A 21,443-nucleotide genomic window follows, 5' to 3' on the forward strand; every position below is an offset into this window, starting at 1 on the left:
AATGTGGGGCTTGGGGGAAAAGCAGGGGGCGCCTGCACTGCCCTGGGGTGGTGTGGGTGAGAATGGGATGGGAAATCAATGCCTGTTTTCTGATGGTGTCGGCAAAATGATGCTTGGTTGAATGTGAGAAGATAGAGAGCTCTGTACCCCCCTGACTGCATGTGGAGGGTCAGAGCTGTGCCTTGAAGTCCCTGCAGGAGCCTTGCCCAGGGCTGTAAGGTCACAGGGAGCCTTCCTGCAATCCCTGGCTGCAGGCAGAGCTGGGTCCTTGCTCTGTTCTGCTGTGGGTGCTGGGCCTTTGTCTGGGCACAAGGACTGGGAATGAGCCCACACAGGGGGAGGGTTTGTCCTGGAGGCCTGGCTGCCTGCCCCAGAGCTGCAGAGGCACCAGCTCAGGTACCATGCTCATGGTGAGATGGGTGTCGTGCCCTGCAGAGGGCTGGGGATGGTTTTCCTCCTCTTCCTCCTTGGAGGGGGGAGTGCTGTGCATGAGACTGAAATGGATCTAGAGTAAAAATGTGAAATAAGGAGGTACATGGAGATAAGGGAATCCAGTACAAGGGATAAGGATGGTAGATGCTGGTGTTTCTGATGTGGTGGGGAGCAGGGCAGTTTTTCCTTTTGAGGAGGAGTATTCCTTTGCTGTCAGACAGGCTACAGCTGGGGCAGTGTGAGCATTAACACCTTAGAGAGGTCCCAGCACTTCCAAGGAGCTGTGGAGAGCTGACTTAGCAGCAGGCAGAGCTCTGCAGGTGATGAACTTCCCTGGGATGTGAGCTCGGGGCTCACAGGGCTGTACTGGCACTCAATCTGTGAAGCCAGTGCCTGGACAGCCAGGGCAGACTCCTTGTGCCCAGCTGTTTCCAGGGATCCACACTGCTGCTGGTGCCTTTGGCAGCAGCAGCAGCATCTCTTTAGCTGTCTCTTGATCAACGTAATATGCAGATTTTTTCAATAAAGCTGGAGCAGGCCTGTGAATAATCATCACATGCCCTTGAAGGCAGAGGACTAAAGCTCTGTCTTTTACCCTTGCTAAATCTAGTTTTGATGTAATATCTGTACCTGGATCTAAGACGTTAAATTAATGTTCCCTAACATGTTTTCCTCTTGAGGCCTTCCAAAAGGGATTTGGTTTGTGCTGCAGCACAGGAATGGCTGGCATGAGGTGGGAATGGCTCTTCTGGTGGGGGGCCCCAGGATTGCTGTTAATTTTCTCATCAAGTGGTCTCAGAGCTGTGCCAGGTGCCTCAGAGCCCTGCACTGAGTGCTGTGGAGCTTGAAGCTGAGCCTCTGATCAGTGCTGGTCTCTGGGATTAGTCTGCAGGGAAAACTGGCACTGTGGGATGAAAGCCAAGCCAAGCTGAGCTTTCCTTGTACACCCACAGCCAGCAGGAGTCCTCAGAACTGCAAGGAACTGGGGCTTCATGCCAGAAATAACTCCTCATGTATTGGTGTGACTTCCTGGAAGGAGCTGCGGGATGGTGCTGCCTCATCTCCCCCTCATCCAGAGCCTTCTGCTCCCAGAGCCTCTTAGCAGAGTGCAGGAATGCTCCCCAACTGGTTCCATGCCATTGCAGTCAGTGGGGCAAGCAGTGGGTAAAGCCAGGGGTGGGGATGTTCTAATTCCAGGGCTGATCTTTCCATGGGAGCAGCACTTCCTGTGGTGTATTGGGAAAAAGATGGGTCACTGGCCTGTGCTGGTTCCGGGTCACTAATCACAAAATTACAGAATGGAATGGGTTGAAGGGAACTTAAAGATCATCTACTTCCATTCCCAGTGATGTGGACAGGGAAACCTCCCACTGCCCCAGGAAAAAAAGGACTTTGAAAGATTCCCCAGGCCAAATTCCTACTTGCAGCGTGAAATCTGCCATTGGAGTATGTTATTCAGGGCTGTGTTAGATTAAATTATATATATCCACTAGGATGAGAACTCTTCCTCCTCCTTGGTCCCATTTATCTTCATAGATTTTACCACAGGAACTCAAGGAGGAAAATGAGGAGAATGTTTTGTGTATTTCTGAGTTGCAGCTTCCCTTCAAGTCTAGGGCAGAGTGTGACAAGGACCTGCTAATCCCCCTGCAGCTGCTGGAGATGCCAGAGGGCCCTTCAGTGAGGAAGTTCCAGCTGCTGACCTCCCCTTTTGTGGGACAAGTGGTGGCCAAGGTGGGGGGAAGCAGCAGGAAGCTCAGTGTCAATGACCTGAATGCCCTGAGGCTCCAGGATTCCCAGGTGAGTTGAATTTACAGATCCATGACAAGTCTGAGGGCAGAAATCACCATTGCCCCACACCTGGGTGACAGAAGGTGCAGAACCTGTGAATGTTTCCCTGAGGATTTCAGCTGGCTAAGTTGAGATGTCTGTGCTGTGGGTACTTGTCAGAAGTCACACTGGGTCAGTCCTGCTGGGGCTTCACTGGCCTCACACCTCCAGATGATGATTTGGACCCGACTGGCCAAACCCTGGTGCAGCCTCACCTCTGATTAAAGGTGTGGAGCAAAATTAAAACACAAAATGTGCCCAGCACAAAGTGGGAAGAGGAATCAGAAGTGATGATGACCAATTTCAAACCCCTGATGGGAATCCCTGTGAGGGATTCAGAATTGAGTGGCATCTAAACACCTTGTGCTTCAGGCAGGCAAAGAAAGGAATCTGCAAGGATGACCCAGCTCTGATGGGAATGGCTTGGATGCTGATGCATCCCATGTTCTGAGTGGGCTGATGTGCCCTCTAATAGAGGTTGTAGAAAATAAGTCACTTGTATGGAAACAGCCAGAGGTTTTATCCCTGGAAGTGTTCAAAATCAGGTTGGATGAGGGCTGAGCAACCTGGTCTAGTGGAGGTTGTCCTTGCCCATGGGTGGGGGCTTAGAATGAGATGAGCTTTAAGGTCCATTTGAACCCAGTCTTTCTAGAATGTTATGATCCTTTATGGATCATCAGCACATCCCAGCTCTTTTCTCAGGTTCATGGGAAGAACTTGTACCTGGCATTTGTGGCAGCTGAAGGTCCCGTTGGGCCAACTGCAGAAGAGACGGCGCTGCAAAGAGAGGCTGCTTGTGGGGCACACTGTCCTGCTCAGGGCCAGCAGGGACAGGCTGCTGTTCCACATCCCCATTCCCAGGATGATGAGCTGCAGGAAGCCCAGAACTCAAGATCTGAAGCCCCAGAGGCAGCAGAGGGTCGGGGCAATTGGCTGCGCATCCACTTTGGCATGTTCGGCAGCGTCCGCGCAAACGAGTTCTCGAGGGCAAGCAGAGCCAACAAAAGGGGGGACTGGAAGGATCCTGTGCCCAGGTATTTCCTCTAGTCTCCCAAAGCAAATCTGTGGGGGAATGCTCTTAGCCTTGATTTTCTCTGATAATTTTTAAGGCATGAGTGAATGTGGGGTGTGTTCAACCAGAGAATCCACAGTGGAATTGTGGGATGCAGTTGTCTGGGGATTTTAGTACCAGCTCTGCTAAGATTTTTATCTTGAAGAGAGAATTTTTAGGATGCCAGGCTGAATCATGCCCTAAAAATGCCGGTTTCTCCCAGTTAGGTGTTTTTTAAAAAGTCTTAGATAAATAACAAACATCTCATACACCTGCAATCACAGGCTGGAGTGATGCTGTAAAGGGCAGCAGTGAATTGAAACCATGGCTGTGGTTTGTGTCCTGTATCCCACTGGAATTGTACAGAGCAAGGGGGAACAGCTTCCCAGAGAAGCTGTGGCTGCTCTGGAAGTTTCCAAGGCCAGGCTTGGAGCAACCTGGGGTGGGGGAAGGTGTCCCTGCCCATGGCAGAGGGTGGCCCAAGATGATCTTTGAGTTCTCTTCCAACCCGAAACATTCTATGATTCTGTGATTTTTTTTGAAGGATGACTTTATTTCTATACAAGTATTTTTAGACACATTTTTTGTGCTACTTTTAACATCCATTTCTCTGATTTGTGGACTGTACTGCTGAAGGCTTTGTCAACCAGGGTCACAGGGCAGCAGCAGGAAAAACTTCCCACCAGCTGTGTGGGTTCACCACCAAGCTTCGTGGCTGCAGTTGTTAAAGATGCCGCCTTGCCTTGAGACAGTGGCCAGCTGCAGAGTATAACAAGTAGTTCAGAGATGTTTCTGATGAGAAAATCCAACTTCTCTGCTTCTCCCAGGCTGGTTCTGCACTTTGAGAGCGGAGGCTTCCTTGTTTTCTACAACTGCCGGATGCTCTGGTGCTCCTCTCCCAGGGCTGATCCTGCTTCTGACATCTTGTCTGTGGAATTCCACCGAGGCCGGGCGCTGCGTGCCCTCCGTGCACCCAATCCCGTCTGCTACACACTCCTAGACCAAAGATATTTTTCAGGGCTGGGTGAGTTCCAGGGAATAGGGGCAGGAGGAGAAATGGAGGAAGGTGGGTGGGATGTCCACAGATGCAGAAGTGCATGTCTAGGTGGTTTTCTCTTTAGTTTAAGAGTTTCTGGTTGATCCAGCTGAGGGCATGTGGTCATCTTCAAGGTCTGTAACAACAGTAGAGGGAAGAGAACCTCTTCCAGTTGAATCTCAGCTCTAAGTCTACTTTTTGGATGCCACTGCTGGTACAGGGAGTGGTGTTGCTGGCTGTGCTCCTTGAGGCAGAAATCACAAGTTAGAGCCAGCAGCCTGCATTACCTTGATTAGAAATATCCTTACTGTCTCCTTGTTTCTGACCCCTTCCAGGGAACATCATCAAGAACGAGATCCTGTACCTGGCCAGGATCCACCCTTTAACACCAGGCTCCCTCTTGGCTCTCTCAGATCTGGAGCATCTCCTGGACTGCGCCCTTCAGTTCAGCTCTGAGTGGCTGCACAACAAACTGCGTGGCCAAGGGCTGCACCCCCAGGTGTACCAGAAGGAGCAGTGTCCCCTGGGACATCCCCTGATGAAGGGCACTTTTGGACCCTCGGATGGCTTCAAGAGACTGACGTGGTGGTGCCCTCAGTGCCAGCCTGAGCTGCTGCCAGGGGATGGGGACCCTTCCCCAGTCACTGGGTGATCTGTCCTGCAGGGTGCTGGGTGGTCTCTGATCCATGCTCCTCGTTGTCCTAGAAGGTCTCTGTGGTTTCTTTTAGGCTGTTGAGTTTGGTCCTTAGGGAGTTGGCAGAGTTAAGTGCTCAGTGGAGGTCCCAGGTCCTCTGAGTGGCTGCAGAAAGGAAAAAGTGGCTGTCCATGGTTTTTTTTTTGTTATAGTGTAAAGAGTTTGACCAGGTCTGAGGTGCATTGGTCACCCCATTCAGGTGGGAGTGGATGGGAAGTGTAAAGGGTAGAGCAGGGGATTGCTGTGGTCTGGTGACCCTGTCCCTTGACCCTGGAGGAGTCAGCAAAACAGAGGATATCCCTCTGCCTAAGCAGCTTGATTAATTAGGAATTAAATAATCCTGTCTCTGTTTGGAGCTGAATACCTGTGTGCTGGGCTGTGAATGGGTGTGGTTAAACATGAGGAGCTGCTCCCACGTAATCTGGCAGGAACAGCTCCCTCCTCCTTCCACATCAGCTTGTACAAAATATACATCAGCAGTGCTTGGTGGAGCTCATCTCTGCACCTGCAGGTTTCAGCTTTGTGGCAAACTGCCAATTCCAGATCTTGCTGTAAAAATAAAAAAAAAAAAAATTACAGCGTGTGGCAGTGTTGCATAAAACTCAGGATCTCCAAGGAAACCTGAAAGCAGAAAGGTTTGGAAATAGAGCTGTCTCTGTACACCAGGTGGGAACTGCTGCTGTCCTCTCTCCCTGGATTTGAGTTTATTTTAATAATAAGTTGCTGACTTGAGCAAAACAATAAAAGCTGGAATTAGAATCAGTGATGTTCATCTCAAGTGTGTCCTTTCTGGCCGTTTCTTGGTTAAAAACTGGGGTGTACATGGAAATTCCAGCTGCCTGAAATTGGTTAACAGCAGCCTGTTGAGGATGGTACCAGTGATTTTCCTTAGCTGTGTAAGTGGTCTCATTAATGGGAACTGGATTTAAAGATAGATTGCAAATCAGCTGGGAATGCTGGAGGTAAACACCTCTGCCCAGCTTGGAGAAGGCTCCAGGGAGCTCTCAGAGCCCCTTTCAGTGCCTAAAGGGGCTCAGGAGGGCTGGAAAAGGACTTTGGACAAGGGGGAATGACTTCCTACTGCCAGAGCACGGGGTTAGATGGGATACGGGGAAGGAATTCCTCCCTGTGAGCAGGAGGTGGGAGCTGGGATGGAACTCCTGGAGAAGCTGTGGCTTCTCCACCCCTGGAAGTGTCCAAGGCCAGGCTGGACGGGGCTTAGAGCAACCTGGGATAGTGGAAGGTGTCCCTGCCATGACAGGGGGTTGGAACTGGAAGGTTTTTCACGCCCCCTTCCCACGCCAACCCTCCCGCACCTCCATAGCGGCTCCGCTCCCCTCACGCTCATACGAGGGGGTTCGGGGCCGCCGACTCCTTCCCGCTCCGCCTGTGCCGACACGCGCCTCAGCCAATCAGCGCCCGCCGCCGGCCGTCACACCAGTCCCGACGCTTCCCTATTGGCTGGCGCTGCCCTGGTGCGAGCGCGCCTTCGCCAATCGGCGCCGTGCCCGCCCCACCGAGCGATGTGCCGAGCGCTGTGATTGGCTGCGGGGCGGGGCTGGAGCGGCCCCGCCCGTGCCCGGTTAAGCGGCGGGTGGGGGGGGCGGCGGGAGCGCGCGGTGGCGGCGGCGGGGTCTGAGCGCGGCCCCCATGGAGCTGCTACGGAAATGGCTGGGCCACCCCGAGGACATCTACAACCTGCTCCGCTTCAAGATGGGCGGCTACCGCGCCGTCATGCCGCGGATGGACACGGTGAGCGACCAGGGATGCGCGGGCGGCGGGAAGCGCTTCGCTGTCGCCGGTGCGCGGTGCTCCCGGTGGGGAGCGGGGCGCGGGAGGAGGAGGAGGAGGTGGGAGGCACTGTCATGTCCGGGCGCGGATACGGTGTTGCCATGGGTGACCATCCCATATCCAGCTCGTATAGGACTTGGCCCGGCTTTGTGCGCCTTGTGTGCGCCTCGGTGCTTCCCGGTTGTACCGGCTCCGGGCATCCTATTGCATTGCTCCTACCGTGTGTGCATCCTACCGGTTCCGGGCATCCTGTGCATTGGTGCATCCCACCGGCTCCGAGCATCCCTGCTTTGCCCGGTGCCGGTACCCTGTGAGCTTCCTACCGGCTCCGAGCATCCCTTGCATTGCTCGGTGCCGGACATCGCAGAGCCCCGGTGCTACCGGAGCATCTCGCAGCTCCAGCAATCCCTTGCATTGCTCAGTGCCGGTATCCTGCCAGCATCCCACTGACTCCGAGCATCTCAGTCTTCCCATGCATTTCTCATTGCCCATAGCCGCATTCATCCCCCTATCTCCGATCATCCCTTGCACTGCTCGCTGCCGGTACCCTGCGCGCATCCCCGGCTCTCCGTTGATCGCACGGCCCCGGCGCTGTCCGTACATGGCAGCGTGTCCGGCCGCGGCACGGGGCGGGTTAAGGGGCGGGTTTCGGGCCTGGGGCGGAGCGGAGCGGCCGCAGCCCCCCAATGCTGCCGCCCCCATGGCGGCCGGCTCCCGGGCCGTGTCCGTGCTCCGGCGGACACTGACGCTGTCCCCGCCACGGAAACCCCCGCGGGCAGCGGGACAGCGGCGGGGACAGCAGCAGCAGCAGCGGTGCGGAGCCCCCCCGGCCCCGCCGCCCGCTGCCGCCCCCCGGTTCCAACCCGCGGCCCCCGGCCCGCTCTGCCCTCAGGACTCGCTGGGATGTGGCCTCCGAACCTGCTACCGGTACCTCAACCAGACCAGCCGCAGCTTCGCCGCCGTCATCCAGGCTCTGGATGGAGAGCTGCGGTGAGCGGGGGACACCGGGGAGGGGTGCGGTGACCGCCGGCAAGGCGGGTTTTTGGGGGGTGGTGGGTGGGGTGACATCCCAGTGCTGGGGATCTTCCCAAGGCGGGTTTTTGGGGAGGGGGTGGATGCAACTTTCCCCTCGAACCCCTTGGTGATGGTGGGGGTAAATCTCCTCCCTGGGAGGTGGTGATGGAGGTGATGGTGGGGATAAATCTCCTCCCTGAGTGGTACAATGCCACCCCAACACTGGGCATCCCAGGGAACTTAGTGGCTTCCCAGTTTCAGGTCTCTCTAGGAGCTGGTGGGTGTGATGCCCCCCAATACCAGAGCTGAGCCCATGCAGTACCTACCCCCAAATTGCATTTTTCTCTGGTGGAGATGCTGGGACACGCTCCCTCTCCCATCAGGAGCTGACTGGGCTCACTCAGCCCAGCCCCACCCCGTGCAGCAGGACGTGGGGATTTTCACGTCCCATCTGGCTGTGCCACATCCCCCCTCTGCATCACATCCCTCCCCAAACTGTGTCTCTGGGCTGAGCCTCCTGGCCAGCAGGCTGTTAAACACAGGGCCTGGCACTGTGCCCTGTGTGACACCCTGGGAATGTGTCCTGGCACTGCTGAGCTGGACAAAGGCTGGAGGGAGGAGGTGAGGAAAAACCTGGAACTGACCAAGGGTCTGGGTCTTGCCTGGGAGGTGCTTTTGGAAGCAGTTGCCTCAAAACCTGTGCATTTATCACAGGGGGTTTGTTGCACACCCGTTTTTTGCTGCGCAGATTTTGCTGCCCTGTGCAGAAAAGCTTCAGACAGGAATAGTAACAGAGGATGTAAATAAAGCTCAGCTGGCCAGGGAGCCTCATGCCATGTAATTATTTTCCATATATAATTCCCTATATTCATTTGACAATTACTGATTTCAGTTTTTAAATCCCCAGTTAATCCCAAGATGGGTTGATGATCAAATTTAGGGGTTCTGGAAGTTGTTCCAGACACATCTGGTGGCTCTGATCTGAGCAGTTGCAGGCACTACCCCAAACACTGTGTGGTCTGTGGGGTTTCTGAGCCCTGGTTTGGCATTTTGGATGGTGCCACATAACTGTGTCCAGTGTTTATGAAATGATGTTTGCAGCCTGGTAGACAGGAAAGGCAGAGAAGTTCAGTGGTTTGGCTGAAATTGCATGGAAAAGTACAAATAGGGCCAAGAATTAAGTTTTTTATTTTCCATGCTTCTTCTGTGCAGGAATTAAGAAAAAAAATTAAGAAAACACTGTGAAACCTGTTAGCAATGTGTCTGCCCTGCACTTGCCTCAAACTTTTGCAGTTTTCTTGGTGTTTATTGTCATTTAATCCTTGCCCTGCAGTCCTGTAGGAGGATCACCCTTCAGGGCACAGAATTTCTGCCTGGCATCCTAAAAATGCTCTTGCCTGATCTTTGTAACCCAGCTTGGGCAGGGATGGTGGTTGGATTACAGCTGGCTCAGTAGTGGATTAGGAGAGGTTCATTTACAAAGGATTTCCACCAGAAGATTTAGGGACAAACAAGGGAAATACAAAATAGGGAGGATAGAGAAATAGGCAGAGCCACAGCCTTACAGAAGGAAATGATTTTGCTGGATTAAAAAAGTGCTTGAATTGTTGTTGACCCCATCAGGGAATTCAGCTGGGCGCCTGTGGTTACAGACAGGCATCCCAGAAGGGCTGCTGGAAAATGGGGAACTTCTGGAGGAGTGCTTGGGGCAGTGCTTCCCTGGCCAGACAGGGTGTTGTTAGTTGAGCTGAAATGTTTGGTTCCTCTTTCCTGGCCTTTTTTTTTGGCCCCATAAACCACTTGTTTTGCTGGCCAAAGCCCTGTCCAGCTCATTGCTCCATGGTTAGGGCGTTTCTGGGAAGGTGGGAGGCTCAAAACTGCAATTTCATCCACAGCTGAGCCAACAGCATCATAACTGCTGGTGGAGGAAAAGATTCTGATCCAAGCTCATAGCTCCTCTGCTGGTTATGGAAAGGAGAAGAGGGATGCTCCTGCCTCTCTGACAGACAGAGAGGAGACCTCCTCACCTGGGCAGGAGGGAGCTGCACCCAGGACAGGGCTGAGCTTGAGCTCTGGAAGATCCAGACGTGTTCTTTCCAAGTGTCTGCTTCCATTTGTGCCATGGGTCTAAATTCAGTGTGTGATGGAAGCTAGGGAGGCAGGGTACCCTTGCCTGGCCAGACAGGGTGTTGATAGCTGAGCTGTCTGGTTCCTCCTTCCTGGCTTTTTTGGCCCCATGAACTACCTGTTTTGATGGCCAAAGCCCTGTCCAGCTCATTGCTCCATGGTTAGGGTGTTTCTGGGAAGGTGGGAGGCTCAAAACTGCAATTTCATCCACAGCTGAGCCAACAGCATCATAACTGCTGATGGTGGGAAGGAGTTCTGATCCAAGCTCATAGCTGCTCTGCTGGTGATGGAGAGGAGAGGAGGGATGCTCCTGCCTCTCTGCTGCCAGTTCCATGCTACTGCCTGGCTCTGGAACTCTTCAGGATCTGTTCTTGAGGGTCCAGCACAGGTTCTATGTCCTGGCAAGGAGAGAGGAGACCTCCTCACCTGGGCAGGAGGGAGCTTGAGCTCTGGAAAATCCAGACTTGTTCTTTGCTTCCATTTGTGCCATGGGTCTAAATTCAGTATGTGATGGAAGTTAGGGAGGCAGACAAGGTCTGGATGCAGAATTTGGGTTAAATAAGTGTTTTAACTGTGCTGGGTTCTGGAATTACTGCTGGCTCTTCGCTGGGCATGATGCCCATGTGAGAGGTGCCTCTGGGATGGCATTTCCAGGTTCTGCTCTGCCTTTCTTGGCGGCTCCTGGAAGTAGATTGGAGCCTTGGGCACTTGCATCCTGTTGGATGAACATTTACAGTCTGGCTGGAATGGAAAAACTCAGTCATGCAGAGGAACAGGAGCACGAGAGCTGCTCATGTGGTGTGACAGAGGTGTTAAATACTCTTCTAGTCAAGGAAAAAAAGCCAAATTTGACAGTATTGGCTCTAAGAGCAAGTCAGTTTTCCCTGGATGATTAATCACTGCTTGCACAGGAGTACAACACTGTCACCTGGTAATTAGCATTTAAGCAGACCAAGCGACTTTCCATTTGTTAAACAATTAATAAATGCCTCCTTTCCTTGGCATATATCCCTGTGCTCATGGAGATCTGGGGATTATTTAATATAAATCCTGTTGCCAACAGCATTTCTTGCCATCAGGACTTGGTTTTGTTTGGTTGGTTTTTTTTCTTCAGCTTTTTTTTCTTCAGCTGTAGAAATGTGGAGGCAGGGAGGGGGAAGGAAGCAGGGATAGGGAAGGCAGGAGTGGTGGGAGCAGGAGGGGAGGTGGCTCCTCAGCAGCTTCCTGCTGGGATATTGGGATACATAGGCTGCCTCCAGTGTCTTGCTCCTGGAGATATAAAATACAGGCTGATTTTGGCTCCTTCTGCCAGTCCTAATGTTCCTGTTGCACAGTGTGACCCCTTTATTCCCCCCGAACAAAGGACAGGAATATTTTACCCCAACAGGGTAAAAAGTGTGCAGAGAGGAGGGAATGATGGGGAAAACACACCTGCTTTTTTCCCCCCTTCACTATTTGACATTTGCTTTTCCAAATAAGCTGACTTTGGGCTCTGTCCTCTGGGTCCAGGTGAGCGCTGGCCTTGCTTGCAGCGTTGGATCTTCGCTGCTTAGGGAGCTCACAGGCCTGACCCTTCCCTGATGCACATCTTAGAAACCCCCAGATCATGCTGTACCTCTCTGATACACATCCTAGAAACCCCAAAATCATGCTGTAGTTCTCCTCATGAGGGAAAATCCTGGAATTCCTATGGATAACATGAGCATCCCGTTAGATGTCATGGTCCCGATGCTGCACAAGTTGCACTCCCAAATCTACCAGCCAGACTGGAAGTACACATCTAAAAACACATCTTAGAAACCCCAAAATCATGCTGTAGTTTCCTGATATACATCTTAGGAACCCCAAAATCATGCTGTAGTTCTCCTCATGAGAGAAAATCCTGGATTTCCTAACCTGGCTGGTATCTTCCAAAGGCACCTGGCAGTGCCACCGTGTGACACGCTGAGCTCAAAGTGCCTCTGCTGAAGGCTCTGTGGTTAATCCCAGCTGGTTGTCCTGCCTCCCAGGCACTCCCAAGTAAAAGTTTACTGGTTTTTCTCCCTTTCCAGCCATGCAGTGTGTATATTCTACCTGGTTCTCCGTGCCCTGGACACTGTAGAGGATGACATGAGCATCCCTTTGGATGTCAAGGTCCCGATGCTGCACGAGTTCCACTCCTATCTCTACCAGCCAGACTGGAAGTACACAGAGAGCAAGGAGAAGGACAGGCAGGTGCTGGAAGACTTCCCAACGGTAAGGCAGCCTCCTCCTTGCTCCTGGTGGCACCTCTGGGTGCCTGGTTGTCTCCATGTGGTGCCTGCAGAGCTTCCCAAGGGCTCCACCACCTGCCTGTGGGGCTGGGTGCCAAACTGGGGTGAGAAATTCCAACATTGTGCAATGATGTGGGGCAGAGGGGATCTGGCTGTGGAAAAGTTCCAGCCCTTGGAAAGTGTCTTCTTGCCTCCTCTGCTGGAAGAGCAGATGACCATTGTCTTGTGGAGAGAGATTTGGGGTCGTTACCCAGCACAGTGAATTGTATTTGTGGCGTGTTCTGGTGAAGGGAGGAATGATGAATTTGGCTTGATGTTTTTAGAAGGTTAATTTATGATTATATTATATTACATTACATTACATTATATTATATTATACTATAGAATACAGAAAGGATATTTATAGAATGCTAAAAAGATAATAATGAAAACTCGTGATTCCTTTCAGTCTCAACACAACTTAGTACTGATTGGCCAATGAGTCAAAACAACTCGCACCAGAAACCAATAAAACAATTACTTGTAAATAAACAATCTTTAAACACATTTCATATAAGCAAAACAAAAGAAAAGTTAATAAGATAATTACTTTTTTTTCTCTGAGGCTTTTCAGCTTCTCAAGAGAAAAATCTTAGACAAAGAGATTTTTCAAAAAATGTAAATGTAACACCTGTGTGCACAGTGGGAGGTGTCCCTGCCCTCAGGTAGGGCAGAGGGTGGAATGAGATGAGCTTTAAGGTCCCTTCCCACCCAAACCATTCCATAACTCTATGATACAAGACAAAAAGCACCCTCACTGTTACTAGTAACAAGATTGTGTTGATTTTTTTTTATTATTGAGCTGATTTTTAGTGTTTTTTTTCTTTGCTCTGTTTAAGAAAAAGCATGTAATAGTTCTGGTGAGGAGCATCTCATTTTCAGAGGATGTTCTGTTTTGTTCAAGGTTTTACCATTTTTAATTTATTCTGCCCTTTTCAGGCTTTCCCTAGCAGTGGGAATGGGGTGGTTCTTTGGGGAACTGAGGTGTGTTGGGAGTTCTGATGCTCAGGTTTGGAGTGTGGAGTGCTATAGGAGATGTCTGTGTTGGGATTCTTGGCAACAACAATGTGGGTAAAGTAGGTAAGTCAGTGGCTTGGCTTTAGAGGAGCTTTTGAGAAGGTGTTTGTGGCACTTTGCTGTTCTCTCTTGGTGTATGTGTTATTTATTTGAGGCAATCCATGCTTAGGTATGATTTTAAATTTTTTAACATTTTAAACAAATATTTTAATAATTATCCTAATAAATATAATTTAACTTAATATTTTGATATCTATTGGTTTAATATTTAAAATAAATTTTTAATATTTTAATAAATGTTTAAATAAATAAATAAAAATAGATAAAAAATAAATAAATAAACCAGTGCTCAGGTACTATTTTAATAATTTTAGTAATCATAAAATTGTAGAACTATGGAATTGTTGGGTGTGGTGGGACCATAAAGCTCATCCCATCCCATCCCCTGCCAAGGCAGGGATACCTTCCACTAGACCAGGCTACTCCAAGCCCTATCCCTGAATTTTTTTGGGGGGCATTCACAGCTTCTCTGGGCATGCTCTGCCAGTGCCTCACCACCCTTACAGTGAAAAACTTCTAATAATATTTCCTAGAGGTGCATTTGCAGGCTGTGCTCCTCTTGGAAGGGGACTGAAGCCACAGAGGCAGAAGCAGAGTGAATACATTTATTTTACAGACAAACCCTTATTGCACAAAACCCCTGGGCTGGCTGCAGCCCCCCAGTGATGGAGAATAAAGCTTAGCACAGTAAAACATGATGCTCCACATTTTTGGGAAAAGGAAGATGCACTTTTTAATATTTTTTTTCAGTGTGAGAGTGATGGAGACACTGCAGGTGTCCCTGCCCATAGCAGGGGCGTTGGAACTAGAAGATCTTCAAGGTCATTTCCAACTCAACCCACTCTGTAATTCCATCATCACTTAACTGGACATGCAATAGAAGGATTTCTCACTTCCCTCACTGCTTGATGCCTTTCCAGTTGTGCCAAATGGGTGAAGCTAGAGCTGGAGAGGGCTGGGGAGAGCAGAGCACCAGAAACCTCCCACGGGTCTTTTCCATGGCTGGTGTGATGGAATGCTCTCAAATTACAGAGGAAAACAGCTCTGTGTACCAAGTGCAGCCAGTTTTGTCCTGCAGCTCCCAGATGATACCAGTCCAAGGCCACAGAGCCTTCCCAGAGATTCTGCTGTGTCTGATCTCCTGCCAGAGACCATCCTGTTTAGACTGGGAACAGGCTAAGCCTGAGCTCCAAGGACCTTGAAACAGCTCAGGTTGAGGGAGTTGTCCCAGATCTCTAGCCAGGGCAGGATTAGAGCCTGGTAAACAGTATTTTTCTGGTTTGTTGAACAGTATTTTTCTGATTTGTTAATAAATGTTGAACTGTGCTGCTTGTTTTTTTTTTTTTCCTTCCTGAACACTCTCTTTCTGTTTTTACCACGCTACAGATCTCCATGGAGTTCAGAAAACTGTCCAAGGTCTACCAGGATGTGATTTCAGATATTTGTCACAAGATGGGTGTTGGGATGGCAGAGTTCTTGGAGAAAAAGGTGGATTCTCAGCATGAGTGGGACAGGGTGAGTGAGCCCAGACTGAGGAATGGACTGAGCTTGAGCAGGGTCATGAAGTTAAGGTTTGGAAAAGCCCTCTGAGATCACCAAGCCCAACCATTCCACCGGCACTGCCAAGGCCACCACAGAACTGTGTCCCCAAGTGCCACATCCACAGGTTTTTTTGAACACTTCCAGGTAGGGCCCACCTTGTCTATATGAAAGGAGTAGACAGACCATCCCTGTTGGGAAAAAGTGTTTTCATTGGAAAGCTGAGACATCCCAGGGAGACCTTGCATCAAATGAACTCTCAATTGCTTTTTGTAAAACTCACTGTGGCAAACAGGCAGCTCTTTGTAACTGCTCCTTTTATCTTGTTTTTTTTTTTTTTTTCCCTTCTTTCCCAACTTGGCACCTCCTTGGCAGTATTGTCACTACGTTGCTGGGCTGGTGGGGATTGGCCTCTCCCGTCTCTTCTCTGCATCAGAGCTGGAAGATTCCATCGTGGGGCAGGACACAGAGCTGGCAAACTCCATGGGCCTCTTCCTGCAGAAAACCAACATCATCCGTGACTACCTGGAGGACCAGATGGAGGGAAGGGAATTCTGGCCCAGAGAGGTGAGGAAAAACCTCATAAAATTGCTGCTGTTGGCTGTACATCTTCTTGGTAGTGGCAGTTCTGGCTGACATCTGTCTGCAGCTCTCTAGGTACAGATGTGGGCACAAGGTGTTGCCACCACACACTGCAAGAGCTACTTAGGCAGCTGTTTCTCCTCTCTGCTAGGTTATCTGTAGGAATGAGGGAGGATGAGACTGGCAGAGATACCCAAAAGCTCCCAAAAAGCAGGATCAGCTTTGCCTGTGCCTGACATGACATCCAAAAATTTTTCTCCCCCTTTTCCATGTGGCTCAGCTGTCTCACAGGGCATTTCTTGATGTGTGACTCACCTTTTCCTTGCCCTCCCTAGGAAAGATGTGGAGATGAGTTTCATCCTCCTCCTTTACCATCTCTTTGTGTGCACCAAGGCCACTGTCACATCCCCACAGCCTGCCCTTCCTGCTTTTCTTTACCCCAAGGCTGTTGTGTGGGGGCTTTTGGTGCTTCTTGTTGCTCTCCCAGACCTGCTGTCTCTCTGATGACATCAATGCACCCTCCAGCTCAGGAACACTTATCTTGGTGTTTAGGTTTGGAGCAGATATGCCAAGAAGCTCTCAGACCTTGCCAAGCCAGAGAACATCGACGTGGCCGTGCAGTGCCTCAATGAGCTCATCACCAACGCCCTCCACCACGTCCCCGACGTCCTCACCTACCTGTCCCGCCTCAAAAACCAAAGTGTCTTCAACTTCTGCGCTATCCCCCAGGTGAGCTGAGCTTCCAAGTGGTTCCTCACCCTCTGCAGCCCAGCTGGTGAGGAGCTGGAGGTGGAGGAGGTTCTGTGTTGTTGTTTTTTTTGCTTTTTTCTTGGCTCCTGCCGTTTCTGCTGTTGTTGAGGTTGTGCCTCCACTCCAAGGGTGTAACTCTGGACAGGGTGGCTCTTTGGCAAGTTCCTTGCAGTGCAAGTTGCTGTCTCTCCTCAGGTGATGGCCATTGCCACGCTGGCTGCCTGCTACAACAACCAGCAGGTGTTCAGGGGGGTGGTGAAGATCCGCAAGGGCCAGGCCGTCACCCTCATGATGGATGCCACCAACATCCAAGCTGTCAAAGCCATCATGTACCAGTATGTGGAAGAGGTAGGCTCAGCAGTTTGGTTTCAGTCATTTCTGGCTGTTCCTGTCCCTGTTTTTGGAGTGGAGTTGGGAGTACGTGGGAATCTGTTAATTTTATCCTTGGCTCAGTGGTGGTGGGGAGTGATGACCCTGATGTGGTTTTGGTCTGAACCAAACTGTGCTTGATGTGTTCCTTTGAATGTTCCCTGGGTCTGGGTGTCTATTGGGAAGTAGGGACTGGGGCCAGGGGCATCCTGGCCTGGACCAGCAATAGTGTGTCCAGCAGCAGGGCCAGGGCAGTGCCCATCCCCTTGAGCCAATTCTGGGGTCAGTTCTGGGCCACTCACAACACAAAGGACATTGAGGGGCTGGAGCCTGTCCAGAGAAGGGAATGGAGCTGGGGAAGGGGCTGGAGCACCAGGAGGGGCTGAAGGAGCTGCGGAAGGGCTCAGCCTGGAGAAAAGGTGTCTCAAGGGGGACCTTATGACTTCCTCCTGACTCCACAGGGTCCTGTGGAGATTAAAAGTTCACATGGAAAGTCAAGTGGTGGGTGCTTTAATGGGAAAAAAACAACTCCCTTTCCCAAAACCCAATTCCAGTGAAGGCTATTAAATAAAAACACTTCTGCAGCAGGGAGACCCCAAACCATGCGTTATTAGAGCTGCCCTTGTGTACTGGCTGATCCCATGGCAAGGGACAGTGACACTGCAGGGCTTTAACCCAGGAGAGGGTCTCTGCTTGAGCCCACCTTGCTCAGACTCCTGCAGAGGAGTATCTCAGAAAGCCATGAGAAGAAACCCCCAAATGCCACAGAATCAGGTGATGATGAGGCTGTTCCAGGCAGGAATGTTCCCACTGGTTTCAGGTGGGCCGGTCGGCCATCCTCCAGACAGCGAATGAGGATTGCAGGGTGAGAACCCCTGATCCCAGTAACACCACTGGGGCTTGAGGGATCGTGTCCAAAGCCATGTGGTCCATGTCCCATCATGGGGTGCCCTCAAGAGGCAGCTTGGCTTAGTGCACGTCCCAAGGGAAGTAGAAAAGGGATGGGCCCCTGTGATTGTGTTCGGGAGGAAGAGATGAGGATCTGACTCCATGTTTCAGAAGGCTTGATTTATTATGTTATGATATATTAAAACTGCACTAAAAGAATAGAAGAAAGGATTTCATCAGTAGGCTAGCTAAGAATAGAAAAAGAATGAATGAATAACAAAGGTTTGTGGCTCGGACAGAGAGTCCAAGCCAGCTGACTGTGATTGGCCATTAATTAGAAACAACCACATGAGACCAATCACAGATCCACTTGTTGCATTCCACAGCAGCAGATAATCAATGTTTACATTTTGTTCCTGAGGCCTCTCAGCTTCTCAGGAGGAAAAATCCTAAGGAAAGGATTTTTCATAAAGGATGTCTGTGACAGGCCCCTGGCCCCATCCAGCTGTCCCTTGCTTCGTGTCGCTCCACTGCCAACATCACTCTTGGCCCTCAAAACTTCAACCTTCTCCCATTTTCCTCCCTTAAACTCCCTGTGCCACCTTGAAATTTGATACCATGTGCTGGCAGCACAGCCCAGCCGAGAAGGAGGAAGAGGGAGTGCAGGGGGGGCACGGTGAGAAGTCATGGGAGAGCAGACTGAGATTTTAACCCTTTTCTTGAATAATGGAAACCTTACAAGTACTGATCCTCCTGGATCTGAATGAGAAGAGAGATAGAGATGAAATGGAGGAGGAAATGGGCAAATGTGATGAAAGTTCGTGCAGGTGAAAGATGTCGGAAGAGTGGAGAAGAATCTTAGGTGGGAGGAGGTGATGGAGTGGCCTTTGGCTGGACTTTTCTTGTATAGCCATGGACGGAACCATGTTTCCTGTGATACAGGGACTGCATCTAGGTGGGGAAGGAGTGGCTTGGAGCCGAGAGTGCAGTGATATTATGGGAGTGCGTGAACAGAGACAACACATGAGGAGGGTGGTGGTTGGTGCCCTGATCTTCAGTGGAGGAGAAGATCTCTGTTCTTGAGACCCCTTGGCCCCAGGGGGTGAAATTTGGGTGGGGACAGGTGTCCCAAAAGTGAGAGACTGTGCTCTTTTTTGGAACTGGGCAAAGCATCCTTAAAAGGGGAACCCTAGAAGCAGCTCTGGTCCATGCACAGTGGTGAGAGCACTGGGCATGGAAGGAAGATGTCAGGAATGCAATGATCTCTGGGCAGTGCCATGTGTGACAGGAAACACAAGAGGTCTCAACTGTGTTTGGAGGGGAAGCCTATGGCACAAGGGGGACTCCTCACTCCTTGATGAACTGAGAATTGATTATCTAAAGGGTGGTGATGGACCGAGAGTTGGTGATCTGAGGGATGGATGGATGTATTGGAAATTTGGTGGGGGGAGGAGGAGGAAATGTTTTTGGAAGGTTTTCATTCTTTCAGTGTGTTTCTTTTCACATACAGTTGTAGTTTAATTCATAAAGTTTTCTTTTCTTTATTTCTAAGTGGAGGCCTGCTTTCCTGGTCACATCTCACAGCAGACACCAGGGAGAATGTATTTTCATGGGGGGCACTGGCATTGGCGCCAGCGTCAAGCCATGACAGGGGAGGAGGAAATGTTTTTGGAAGGTTTTCATTCTTTCAGTGTGTTTCTTTCTACATATAGTTTTCTATATGTAAAGTTTTCTCTATGTATAGTTTTCTAAAGTTTTCTCTTCTTTATTTCTAAGTGGGGGCCTGCTTTGCTCTACTCCTGGTCACATCTCACAGCAGGCAGCAGGGAGAATGTATTTTCATGGGGGCACTGGCATTGGCGCCAGCATCAAACCATGACAGGGGAGGAGGAAATGTTTTTGGAAGGTTTTCATTCTTTCAGTGTGTTTCTTTTCACATACAGTTGTAGTTTAATTCATAAAGTTTTCTTTTCTTTATTTCTAAGTGGGGGCCTGCTTTCCTGGTCACATCTCACAGCAGACACCAGGGAGAATGTATTTTAATGGGGGGCACTGGTATTGGCGCCAGCGTCAAACCATGACAGGGGAGGAGGAAATGTTTTTGGAATGTTTTCATTCTTTCTTTTTTTTTTTTTTTTACATATAGTTATAGTTTAGTTCATAAAGTTTTCTCTTCTTTATTTCTAAGCGAGGGCCTGCTTTGCTTATTCCTGGTCACATCTCACAGCAGACACCAGGCAGAATGTGTATTTTCATGGGGGACACTGGCATTGGCGCCAGCGTCAAAACCACGACAGAGCCCTACACAGGGTATTTATTTACATAAATAGGAGCCCTAACTCCTCCTCCCTCCCTGCTCCTGCTGCAGATCTACCAGAAGATGCCGAGCACGGACCCCTCGTGCCGCAGGACGCAGCAGGCGATCGCCGCCGTCCGCGCCGCCAGCCTGCCCGCCGGCCCCATGGCCTCCCGCCACCACTACTCGCCCATCTACCTGTCCTGTGCCATGCTGCTGGCTGCCCTCAGCTGGCAGTACCTCAGCACCCTCTCCAAGGCCACCGAGGAGTACGTGCAGGCAGGGGACAACTGAAGGGCACCGCAGGGTGGGGGGATGATGGTGGCAGATGGGTGGCAGGAGGTCACTCGGTTGTGGGGGTGGCCCAGCACTGGGATGGTGACAAGGATGGGACACTGGGGAGCTGCAGCCCCTGGGGTGACAGTGTGGCACTGCTGGATTCCATCCTCACTGCCCTTGCTGTCTGCAAATGCTGACTGGAGTCTCAGTGTTTGGAGTTGAGTGGTTTTTTTTCCCCCATTCTTTCCTGTTTAACTGAATATTTCTGGTGATTTTATTTTTGTTTTTTATTTTTATTATTCCTTGAGATTTGAGGCATCTTTCCAGCTCACAGCTGAGCAAAACCCTGAAGGTTTTGCCTCCCTTTCTTAAGCAGCCTCTTCTCCCTCACCTCTGGTGCCTGCTCCATGCTGGAAAGATGCTGCTTCAGCCGGGAGAGGAATGTGCTTCCTTATCCAAGGAAAAAGCTCTGGCCACTTTCTGGCCCTCAGTGATTGACATAGTGCAGCCTGGAAGCAGGCAGATTGCAGCCACATTTCTGTTGTGCTGAAGGATGCTGAAATGAGCCCTTTTAATGTTAAATATATGAGAGGTGAGGTACTCAGTCCACCTGAATGTGCCCCCAGCTGAAAGGCAGCTGTGCAGCTGGGACAGATGGCCCCTGCAGTGACACAGATCTTGTTTCAGCAGTGGGGAAATGGTTAAAACGAGAAGGGAGCTGCCAGCACAGCCCTGAGCTCATAACCCCAGGCCTGGACCCACAGCAGGCTCTGGGCTCTGCACTGACCCAGCCCAGGGCATGGGTGGCAGAGCAGGGCAGGGGAGGGAGGGTTTGCACCCTGCTGTCCCTCATGGGATGCTTTTTTAGGGTGGCTTTGCTCACCCTGGAAGCCAGGAGCGATCCCTGCCAGGAGCTGGGAAGGCTGGGGCCACCAGGGGGTGACCAGGGCAGGTTTCCCTGACCCACTTGGCTCTGGCTCTGGGTCAGAGTGATGTGTGAGCTGCAGGAGGCTCCCACTGCTGTCTTCAAACAGGTCAGGCTGGCCTCACAAGAGGAAACAGCACTCTGAAGGCAAGTCCTATTCTCCTGGGCTGGATTGTTGTTTGCAAGGTCCCTACCCACCCCCTTCAAATGCTGCTTTGCTGTCCTGAAGGGAAGGAGAGCTGAAATCCTGGTCTAGGACAGAGCTGCCAGGTGCAGGGCGGTGGCTTTGCAAGGCCAAGCCCTGGTCAGGCTGTTACTCAGAAGGAGAGCCCCTACTCCACAGTTCCTGGTGTAGATTTAAGCTGTTGTTCTAAAGAAACTCGTGGTAGCTCTCTTTGTGCAGCTTCCAGTCTTGTTGAAATTAAAAGTTTTCTTTGGAAAACAAATGCTGGGTCCTCTTTTTCTTTTTTTT

At 50.8% G+C, this 21,443-nt stretch overlaps 2 protein-coding genes across 2 annotated transcripts; both read left to right on the forward strand.

Annotated features, from left to right (window-relative positions):
* Positions 1-2,094: 2,094 nt before the first annotated feature.
* Positions 2,095-6,682, forward strand: NEIL2 (nei like DNA glycosylase 2). The gene is made up of 5 exons (XM_058021823.1): positions 2,095-2,232; positions 2,965-3,296; positions 4,141-4,337; positions 4,685-4,989; positions 6,368-6,682. Exons 1-5 carry the CDS (start codon positions 2,095-2,097, stop codon positions 6,680-6,682), a joined length of 1,287 nt encoding a protein of 428 aa, XP_057877806.1.
* On the forward strand, positions 6,655-21,411 carry FDFT1 (farnesyl-diphosphate farnesyltransferase 1). Its single transcript, XM_058021385.1, has 8 exons — positions 6,655-6,795; positions 7,727-7,824; positions 12,027-12,210; positions 14,730-14,858; positions 15,258-15,449; positions 16,017-16,193; positions 16,410-16,562; positions 19,840-21,411. The coding sequence occupies exons 1-8, from the start codon at positions 6,694-6,696 to the stop codon at positions 20,059-20,061; spliced, it is 1,257 nt and encodes a 418-aa protein (XP_057877368.1). The 5' UTR covers positions 6,655-6,693; the 3' UTR covers positions 20,062-21,411.
* The last annotated feature ends 32 nt before the right edge of the window (positions 21,412-21,443 follow it).

Source organism: Melospiza georgiana, chromosome 3, assembly GCF_028018845.1.
Source record: "Melospiza georgiana isolate bMelGeo1 chromosome 3, bMelGeo1.pri, whole genome shotgun sequence".
Classification (NCBI taxonomy): Eukaryota; Metazoa; Chordata; class Aves; order Passeriformes; family Passerellidae; genus Melospiza; species Melospiza georgiana.